Genomic DNA, 10413 nt, shown 5'->3' on the forward strand with positions numbered 1-10413 from the left:
TTAAGTTGTTTATCAAACCGGACTATAGTGTAATTAACTTCCTTGCAAAATAAAATATTTAAACAAATTTAAATAATTAAATATATATTGTGGGGCTAAAGAAGACAAATAGAAGATAAGTTGAGTAAAGAGTTAGCTAGATCCGATCAAGGACACTGTTTGTTACTACTTCTCTCATATTATTATTATTATTATTATTATTATTATTATTATTTATTGTGTTTATTATCATTATTCTCTTTTCATTCCAAAGACACAGAAAGAGAGAAGAAGGAAGAAAAAGACTGAGTCATCCAAAACCATATACTTTGGAACCAAAGCTTAAGAGAGAGAGAATAATAAGTCTTTTTTTTAATTTATTTGTTTGTTTTATTTCCACTCCTTCTTCTTCTTCTTCTTATTCTTTGTCCGTGCCTTTCATTCATTCATCACTTTGTGTGACTTTGTTCTCATTCCTTTTCCCTTTCAACTTTCAAGGTACTCTCTCTCCTTCTCTCACTTTCTTATTCAATTGTATTTCTGTATTATTATGTAGTTAGTGATGATATTACTGATATCCTGTTCTTGATAATGTGCAATCACTAATCCTTATATAAATTCAATTATTCATTTATGAATGTATATGCTTGACTATATAGATTGGTATTCAGAGTTGTTGCTATTGATGGAAACAAAGCCATGGAACTAATCAGATAATTTTGTTATTGTTATTGTTATTGGGATTGAAGATTTGAAGTTGAGTGTGTGTTGGAAAATTCAGTTGCAATTGTAGTTTTGAATTGCAATTTTAAACCATGTTCAAGTGCTCTTCTTAAATTGAGCTTAATAGTTCATAGTTACTGTATCAAGCTTTCTGATATTGTTTCATTTTTCTGATTCCGCTTCACTAGTCAAAAGGGGAAAGAATTTCAAGGGTCAATCTCTTCTTGTAGCTGTTGAGAATTAGGGTAACTTATAATAATTTGATTGAATAAGGAAAAGTTTTTCCTTTTTCTGGTAATTATGCATGTCTGGCCCTGTGGCCACAGTTGATAATTTGGATGGAGCAGTTATCTCTGCAGAGAGAACAAAGTCTCTTGATGCCATTTCCGAGGTAGACGTGTCGTCCTTATTGAGAAACGGTGAAAGCAGTGGTCATTCATCTGAGATAGTTGGGTTTAGAGTTGGGGAAGTCTTGCTTCCTAATGGAGAGTCATATTCCGGGTCCCTTCTCGGCAACATGCCGGAGGGTAGGGGTAAGTATGTATGGTCAGATGGATGTGTATATGATGGTGAGTGGAGAAGGGGGATGAGGAATGGAAATGGAAGGTTACAATGGCCTTCTGGCACGGTTTATGAGGGTGAATTCTCCGGTGGCTATATCCATGGTACAGGAACATATATTGGTTCGGATAGTCTTACCTACAAAGGGCGGTGGCGATTGAATCTTAAGCATGGACTTGGTTATCAAGTTTATCCTAATGGAGACATCTTTGAAGGGTCTTGGATCCAAGGAACGCCAGAGGGGCCGGGGAAGTATACTTGGGCGAATGGGAATGTCTATTTAGGGAATATGAAAGGTGGGAAAATGTCAGGGAAAGGAACTTTGACATGGATCAATGGAGACTCATTTGAAGGAAGCTGGTTGGATGGTATGATGCATGGTCTTGGAGTTTATACTTGGAGTGACGGCGGCTGCTATGTTGGGACCTGGACGAGAGGTTTGAAAGACGGCAAAGGAACCTTTTATCCGAAAGGTAGCTGTCTGCCGTCGGCACAAGAGGTTTATCTGAATGCCTTGAGGAAAAGAGGACTATTGCCGGATTTGAGGAGGCAGAAACAGGCTCATATTCATCATGCTTCTTCGGTTGATATGGGAAATGTCAAGGTCAGTGGTGATAATCAGAGTTCTAGCCTTGTTTCGTCCGATAAGCTTGCCAAAGGGAGTCTATTAAACATTGAACAATCGCGCAGCAAGAATATCTCTCTCGAAAGGCGATGGAGTCTTGAGGTGTCTATTGAGAAAGTAATAGCCCATGATTCAACCGATTCTATATTGGAAGGTAGTGAAAAGATCCCCATTTTGGAGCGCGAGTATATGCAAGGTGTATTAATAAGTGAGGTAGTTTTAAATAACAGCTTTTCGAATTTGTCTAGAAGGGCAAAACGGCTGCAGAAGAAGCTCGCCAGAGAGATTAAAAGACCCGGTGAAGCCATCATTAAAGGTCACCGGAGCTATGATCTGATGCTTAGTCTGCAGCTTGGAATAAGGTACAATGCATAATCTTGACCTTTCTTCAAATTATAATAATTATTTACTCTAAAATTATCTGCAGTGGATTTCTATATGTAATGTAAAATTTGGCTTCATTATTTCTAGGTATACTGTGGGAAAGATTACCCCGATACAGAGGCGAGAAGTTCGAGCATCGGATTTCGGTCCTAGAGCAAGTTTTTGGATGAATTTTCCTAAAGAAGGTTCTCAGTTAACTCCTCCTCATCAATCTGATGACTTCAAATGGAAAGATTATTGCCCAATGGTGTTCAGGTTAGTAGTACTTTCACTACTTTGTATGATTATTTCTATTTCATCCGAATTTCAATTATATTCTTCTCCAAGGAACTGAATTTTTGGTCCACTACCATAGTGTTTCTTACTTTTTCATAATCTTCTGTTGATTATAGAAAAGAAACTTACACTCTGAATTGTATGCATATGATCTCATATATCCATGTCAAAATTACAATGCCTAGTTAAGATGGAATGATTATTCAGCATAACCTCATAATCATGTAATTATTTATCAAAATTTATGCAGAAACTTGAGGGAGTTGTTCAAGATTGATGCTGCTGACTATATGATGTCGATCTGCGGAAACGATGCTCTGAGGGAACTATCATCTCCGGGGAAAAGTGGTAGTGTCTTTTTCCTGTCTCAGGATGATCGTTTCATGATCAAGACGCTTCGAAGATCTGAAGTAAAGGTATGCTTATTTTACTTATATCTTGTTAATTACCATTTTTCCATAGGCTTACATACACAAGTTTTAGGCCTTAAAGATAATAATCATATCATCATTATCAAAATTTGGTATGTAGGTTCTTCTAAGAATGCTTCCGGACTATCATCATCACGTGAAGTCATACGATAATACCCTCATCACGAAATTCTTCGGTCTGCACCGAATTATACCTTCGAGTGGTCAAAAGGTATTGTGATCTGAATTGCCAAATGCATCAAATATTTGAACCTTTATCTACATTTCCTTTAATAGAGAGGCTAAAATTTATATATAACTGTCTGTTTCTGCAGTTTCGCTTTGTTGTGATGGGAAATATGTTTTGTACAGAGCTAAGGATCCATAGGAGATTTGATTTGAAAGGTTCATCCCTCGGACGCTCTTCGGACAAGATAGAAATCGATGAGAATACAACTTTGAAAGATTTGGATCTCAACTACTGCTTCTATTTGGAACCTTCTTGGCGCCAGTCTTTGCTAAAGTAAGGGAAAGAAGTTGCACCTATGTTCATTCATTCATTCATTTTTTTTTATCTTCTCAAAATGTTCTGCAGGCAGATTGAGATCGACAGCAAGTTCTTGGAAGCACAGCATATAATGGATTACAGCCTTCTACTCGGCGTTCATTATCGAGCTCCACAGCATCTCCGTCCTCTCACATCATACAACCGTAGCATAACTGCTGATGGATTAGCAAGTCTTGCTGAGGAAGGTTAGTATGAGATGTGATCTTGAAAGTTATGATATGTTAAAAAAGGATTAATATATCTGATTTTTGTCTTTCGGTTAATAGTCAAAATAGTTCCTTAAAGATCAAATGTCTCAAATTGAATCATATTGGTCCTTTCATAAGTTAGATAATGACACATGGCATAATCATTTTGCGACACATCATCATCTAATATTGCATGTTTCAGGGATCAATTTGAGCCGTTTGATCTTTCGAGGACTAAATTGATGAACATATTCTTCTTGTTTGTACTAAAATTGTTTATTTGAAAACATTCCAAATGTTGAATTGACAGATCCTCTAGAGGATGAAGTATCAAGCTATCCCCAAAGCCTTGTTTTGGTCCCTAGGGGATCAGATGATAACAGTGTTGTTGTAGGATCACACATCAGAGGTAGTCGACTGCGCGCTTCGGCTGCCGGCGATGAGGAGGTGGATCTGCTTCTTCCAGGCACAGCAAGGTATGGTTCCTTCTAATCTTCATAACTTCATATTATAGTTCTCCAGCTAACATCATTGCACAGCCGAATCGGCCGCAACATCACACCTATTCACATAACAGTTAGGACTATATGGTTAAACTAGAATTGTTGAAACACCACCATTGATTGTTAAGCAGACTACAAATCCAGTTAGGAGTAAACATGCCAGCAAGGGCAGAGCAAATTCCAGGAAAGGAAGAGATGCAAACATTTCATGAGGCTTATGATGTGGTGCTCTACCTGGGCATAATTGACATTTTACAGGACTACAACATGTCCAAGAAAATTGAACATGCCTACAAATCGATTCAGTTTGATTCGATTTCAATCTCGGCCGTTGATCCCGGATTCTACTCCCGTCGCTTCTTGGACTTCATTCAGAAAGTGTTCCCACCAAATGAAACTCTAGCTGGTTGATTTTCAACCAAATCATTGTTTGTTTAGTCCAAAAATTTGAACATTGTCACATATTTTGTTTTTGTGCATTTTGTCTATAAATTTTATATGGTTGGTGGCCACATAGGTATTGTATTCATAGAGATAGCTTTGTGACTCAAATTTAATGCTTTGAAGCTTGAATCATGAAATGGATAATATTGGATCATTTTTACCCTCCATGATTTTTTTTACGGTATTTTCCAACCCAACAAATCAACGACTAATTCACTGGAATTTGAGTTTTATTTAAGGGTCTATTATTGATTAATGAGTTACTGCATACACAAATGAGATTCAAATCCCAGACATCTACTTAACAGACGAATGAACTGACTATTCGATCAACTCAAGTTGTTTAAATAAATTATCACAGCCTTTTCGTTTGATTCTTTTAAAATTAGAATTATTAATGACTTAATTAAGGACAAGAACCCGGCATTAAGGAGAATATCGCAGAAAGTTAGGAACTTCAAAGTTAGAATTAATTATGTGTTACATGATGGCTATGTGCATTATTATTATTGCTCGTTTATTTTAAACACCAAGCATCTTATCTTGGGTATGGTTAGGTGTATGTTAAGAATCAAATGACCTTCAAATATACAAGGATCCATTTCCTCTATAGTTGATTTATTATAAAATCTCTATTAAAAAGTATGAAGTAAATAATTTTTTATATATTGTTTTAATTTTTGTACCTTGATTTTACAATATTAGCCAATTAACTTATTCCATGTATAATATAATTCATATATATAGTGATTATTAGACAAGTAGTTTTATGGTTTATATGATGCAAGTTATCTTTTCATATGCAATGATGCAAATAACATAATTAGAAAATAAAATATGCATTTGCTCGAATAATTTCTAAGCTGAAAAAAGAAAGAAAGTTGAGACACAGAAAAGGAGAGAAAGAAAAGAATAGAATAGAACTCAAGCAAAGTTAGCCTTTTTTTTTTTTTTTGTAATGTTTGGCTTCTGTCTCACTCAACTCTCTCATACCAAACAACAAACAACATTAAAATTCTTTGTTAAGCATTTATAAAACAACATTAAAATTCTTTGTTAAACGTTTATATATTTTATCATCTTTAAATCATGTTAGACATTTAATTGAAAAAAAAAATGTGAATGATTTTAACAAATTTATACATGTTCTCAAAACTTTCCTAGTTACACATTCTTAGTTTATATTAGAGTATGCATAAACTACAAATAAAGAACATACACAAACTTCTATTCTAATTAATATTGCTAAGAGCCTTTATGATTCATTGCTGTATGATACCTTTTCTTCTTTCTTTTTCTCTCCCTTTCTTTCTTTCTTCACTTAAATAGGTTCCTTTGGCATTGTACTTTCTATTTATTTATTTATTTATATATAGAATCATTCATTAGAGAAAGAGGAGGGAGGAGGTACTTCATTATCAGCATCATAAGATCATTCAGAGAGTTTATTTGAGAGAATGATGAGTTTATCTTCAGGTCAAATCAGTAGTAGCTATGATCTCTCATTCAAGATCTTGTTGATTGGTGATTCAGCTGTTGGAAAAAGTAGCTTACTTCTAAGCTTCATCTCTAACTCTACTGAAGAACTTGCCCCCACAATTGGTAATTCTCTCATTTGAGATATACTAAGGATGCAATTGTTTTTGTATTTTTATTTTTTATTTTGTCTGTTTTTATAATTTTATGAAAGAAACAAGAAAAATAGAAGGTGTCCTTAGACAGTGTCTTATGGTTTATTAATAACTATTTTACTATTTTGTTCCTTGTATTGCATTGCATTTGTCATTAAATTTTAGAATTGATGCTTATTCTATCATATTTCTCATATTAATTTGTATTTCATTTAATTTCCCTTGTTTTTATGTTATGAAGGTGTTGATTTTAAGATCAAACAGCTCATAGTTGGTGGGAAGAGATTGAAACTAACAATTTGGGATACCGGTAAAATTTATAATCAATTCATTTGCTTCCAAGCTCTTTTTCTTTTCTTTTTTTTTCCCCCTTTGATAGTAACATTACAACTATTGTAGCTGGACAGGAAAGGTTTAGAACACTAACAAGTTCTTACTATAGAGGAGCTCAAGGGATCATTCTTGGTATGCTAAATTAATTATGTAAATGTGATTGTTTTAATTTTGTCTCCTAGAGACATGTCTTTGCTATTTGCAAATTGCATTGAAACTTCTTTGTGGAACAAAATCCCTCATGACATTTGTTGTTACAGTTATAGAATTCTTTTGCTATATATATTTGTTTTCAGTTTATGATGTCACCAGGAGAGAAAGCTTTACAAATTTATCAGAAGTATGGTCCAAGGAAGTGGAACTCTATTCTACTAATCAGGATTGTGTGAAGTTACTAGTTGGAAATAAAGTTGACAGAGTAAGTTCTTGTGTTATAATTAATATTGTTCTTGAATATAGTGAAGACATACCATGATATTTATGTTATGTATATTGTATATTAATTTTCTTTGATGCTTTGTATAATTGTATCTCTCTATGACTAGGATTCTGAAAGGGCTGTGAGCAGAGAAGAGGGTTCAGCTCTTGCTAAAGAGTTGGGATGTTTGTTTTTTGAATGTAGTGCCAAAACTAGAGAAAATGTGGAAAGCTGTTTTGAAGAGCTTGCATTAAAGGTAGGTTGATTTTTCACTTAATTTTCTTTTTGTTTAAAGGACAAGACGTAGAAATTCAAATTGTAGATAAATTGTTACCTTATAGCTAATATAAATCATTTAACATATCATAGATAATGGATGCTCCTAGTCTTCTGGAAGAAGGATCAAGCACAGTAAAAAGAAATATTCTCAAGCAAAAACAGGAACCTCAAGCATCCCAACAAAGTGGTGGTTGTTGCTCTTGAAATGTTTGTTCTAATTGCTGCCAAATTCTTTTGGCTGCTTAATTACTTGTATCTATCACTAGTTCACTAATGAAAATTTGAAACAATAATACCTAATAGCTTGTGTATATATTTATTTCTTTGACTTATGTTTAAGGGCATTTAGCCTATGTTACAACCATTAAAGAGGTAATTATTTAGCCGTTAATCACAAGTGATTCTCTGTTAAATCATTTCTGAATGTCAATCAACAGCCATATAAAATTAGTATACAATAATCCAGATGTTTTGGCCCTAAAGCAAAATTGGCAAAAAGAAAACTGAATATTTCTACCAATCACAATACTAAGGCAATCATATTAAGCTTCCATGGGAATGGTGGTAGATTCCAACAGCCTCCTAGCATCTGTGCCTGGATCAGGTAACTCTGGCGGGCACTACCAAAGAAAACAATCCTCAGAATTTGATGAAAACTAGAAAAGGTTTATTATTATGTATTAGATTCCTTTAAAATTTACATACCTTTCCATACAAGTTTTGCTTGGTGGGGGAAGCACCATGAGACAGCAACAACCTAATTACATCAACATGCTCACCTCTTGCTGCATGATGAAGAGGCTGCAAAAAATAGTCACAATCACAAGATCATGATGATAGAAAAAGATCAGGTGAAGTTCATAAGGATAAAAATCAGAAAAATCTCAACCTATAGGTGGCTCGAGACTATGAAAATTTGAGTATGAAATCTATAAATACTCACCGTGTCACCCTCGGAATCAACTGATTCCAGCATCCTTTTTATGATCTCTGCATCACCAGCTCTGTTCAATAGCAGTTGGACTATCTGTGTATATCCTGATATGATCATCGACATGCAAAAGAAAAAAAATAATCACAAATTGTGCAACAACATTCATTTTAGCTTTGAGATGCGAGCGGAAACTACCTCCAGCACAAGCATCGTGCAAAGGAAGCGCACCGTCTTCGTCGTTGGCCTCCAAGTTCGCTCCTCTATCTAGAAGTAGCTGCAATTTGTTAAGCAAGATCAATCATCCGGTATCCATGGGAATAATCATGCTGCATAATTTGAGCATGTGAAAGTGATAATAAGCAATGGAAACAAACCTGGGCGCATTCCAAATGGCCATACAAACAGGTCAAATGTAATGCTGTATCCCCATCCTCGACCGGCTCATCAATACTACCTTGCAAGTTATCTTGAAATCATGCAGTACAAGTGTAAGAATTAAGCAGAAAGAACATCCTATGTTCTAGTGAAAAGAGTATAAAACCATAGCAGACAATGTGCAAGCTTTCAGTAAACATGCATGTCTTCATGGCCACAATATAATCACGGCGGAGAATGCAAAAACCCCCCAATTCAATCTCCAAGGAGCCATGAATATCGGTCCCATCTCCCATGGTTTTAAACTATAGTCAATAACCAAACACAATAAGGAAGCAATCATATTTGTGGCAGAATCAACCACATTTTCCCTCAATTTCATTATTCAAGCAGAAACCATAATCTAAAATAATGATGTGACCAAAATTTTGGCTTCTCTTAAAGGATCAAGGTGAAGCTTTTAGCATCTTTCATAAACTAATATATACCAGCAAACAAGTTTCTTACAATGAATTTCAGAGGTTTAGGCCAGTATCAGATTCAGATTCAGGTGCCACAAAAATTTACTTGCAGAAAATTTAACAAATACAATTACAAACAATAATTTCATACAAGTTCAGCTGAAAATAGGGTTTGAGCTTTAGCAAAGGCAGCTCAATATACATGCAGAAAAGAACAATTTGGAAAGTATAAAAGAAAACATAAAATTGAAGAGAGAGAGAGAGAGAGAGAGAGAGGAGGACCTAGGGCGATGCGGAGGGCGGAGAGGTCGCCGAGCTGGGCAGCGGCGGAGAGGTCACGGAGGTGAGGAGGAGTGTCGGATTCATGTTCGATGAGTCCTTCTTCTTCGAAAAGATTGTTATCTTCGTCATCTTCGTTTATGCCGTTGCGCCTCCCCGGAACTGCCATTGATTCCTTTCTTTCTTCTTACTTCCTCCTCCTCTTTCTTCTTCTTCCTGTCTCTTTTTGGCGGCGCCTCTATTTTCTAACAGTGAGATTTTTTTTTTGGAAATACTAACCGCTTTTGGGCCTTTAAACGGCCCATTGGCCCATCAAACTTCCTAACTTCCTCTAGTATAATATACTGTCTGAGTTTAAATTTAATTTATACATGCAGCATCTATTAATTAGCAGTAAATTTTTAAATAAAATTTAAATTTATAATAGATTAATTATTGATTTATAAAATTAAAAATATTGTAAAAAATAAAAAATATTATTTTTAATTATTTACAATATCTTTTAATCTAATAGGCCGAAAAAATATATATTTTCTTTTATTACTTGCAAATACTTTTACTAAAAAAAATTGCCTTAATTAGTGATCTCGAATAATGAGTTAGAGTTATAAAAAAAAAAAAAAAACGAAAAACCTCAATAAATTCCTACCATTTCAGTTAGTTTAGATTGAGTTAATTAGACTTCTAATAATATTCTTTGTGTTAAACACATAAGTAAAATTGTTAGGAAATTATTTAATTTCCTAACTTATTTGTGGGCAATACATATATCAATTATAATCACAAATGATGCTATTTCAAATTAAATGACTTATATAATGATGATCTCATTTATTGTTATAAATGCTAATTGAATAAGTCATTATTACTTTTGATTTGGAATTAGATGAGAATAAAACCGGATATTATCTTTTGTTCCTTAGATAATTATCTTTTTGGATTTTAGATATATTATCTTTTGGGCTTTAGATACTATTTTATTTGGGCTTAAGGATTTAATGGGTGCCATGCTCAAATATAAATAGACCTTTAGGGTTTCGGT

The 10413-nt window shown here is 34.3% G+C and overlaps 3 protein-coding genes across 3 annotated transcripts; 2 read left to right on the top strand and 1 right to left on the bottom strand.

Annotated features, from left to right (window-relative positions):
* Nucleotides 1–248: 248 nt before the first annotated feature.
* LOC130961056 (phosphatidylinositol 4-phosphate 5-kinase 9-like) lies at nucleotides 249–4837 on the top strand. The gene is made up of 9 exons (XM_057886699.1): nucleotides 249–477; nucleotides 891–2250; nucleotides 2360–2527; nucleotides 2799–2964; nucleotides 3080–3190; nucleotides 3294–3481; nucleotides 3554–3711; nucleotides 4025–4190; nucleotides 4349–4837. The coding sequence occupies exons 2-9, from the start codon at nucleotides 1007–1009 to the stop codon at nucleotides 4626–4628; spliced, it is 2481 nt and encodes an 826-aa protein (XP_057742682.1). The 5' UTR covers nucleotides 249–477; nucleotides 891–1006; the 3' UTR covers nucleotides 4629–4837.
* Nucleotides 4838–5962: 1125 nt separating this feature from the next.
* LOC130960169 (ras-related protein RABC2a-like) lies at nucleotides 5963–7632 on the top strand. Its single transcript, XM_057885473.1, has 6 exons — nucleotides 5963–6263; nucleotides 6534–6602; nucleotides 6692–6757; nucleotides 6922–7043; nucleotides 7171–7299; nucleotides 7413–7632. Exons 1-6 carry the CDS (start codon nucleotides 6119–6121, stop codon nucleotides 7524–7526), a joined length of 645 nt encoding a protein of 214 aa, XP_057741456.1. The 5' UTR covers nucleotides 5963–6118; the 3' UTR covers nucleotides 7527–7632.
* Nucleotides 7633–7723: 91 nt separating this feature from the next.
* LOC130960170 (uncharacterized) lies at nucleotides 7724–9610 on the bottom strand. Its single transcript, XM_057885474.1, has 6 exons — nucleotides 9375–9610; nucleotides 8631–8722; nucleotides 8452–8530; nucleotides 8266–8360; nucleotides 8028–8123; nucleotides 7724–7942 (listed from the first exon to the last, which is right to left on the bottom strand). Exons 1-6 carry the CDS (start codon nucleotides 9538–9540, stop codon nucleotides 7865–7867), a joined length of 606 nt encoding a protein of 201 aa, XP_057741457.1. The 5' UTR covers nucleotides 9541–9610; the 3' UTR covers nucleotides 7724–7864.
* Between the last annotated feature and the right edge of the window lie 803 nt (nucleotides 9611–10413).

The sequence above is a fragment of the Arachis stenosperma genome, chromosome 2 (assembly GCF_014773155.1).
Source record: "Arachis stenosperma cultivar V10309 chromosome 2, arast.V10309.gnm1.PFL2, whole genome shotgun sequence".
NCBI lineage: Eukaryota > Viridiplantae > Streptophyta > Magnoliopsida > Fabales > Fabaceae > Arachis > Arachis stenosperma.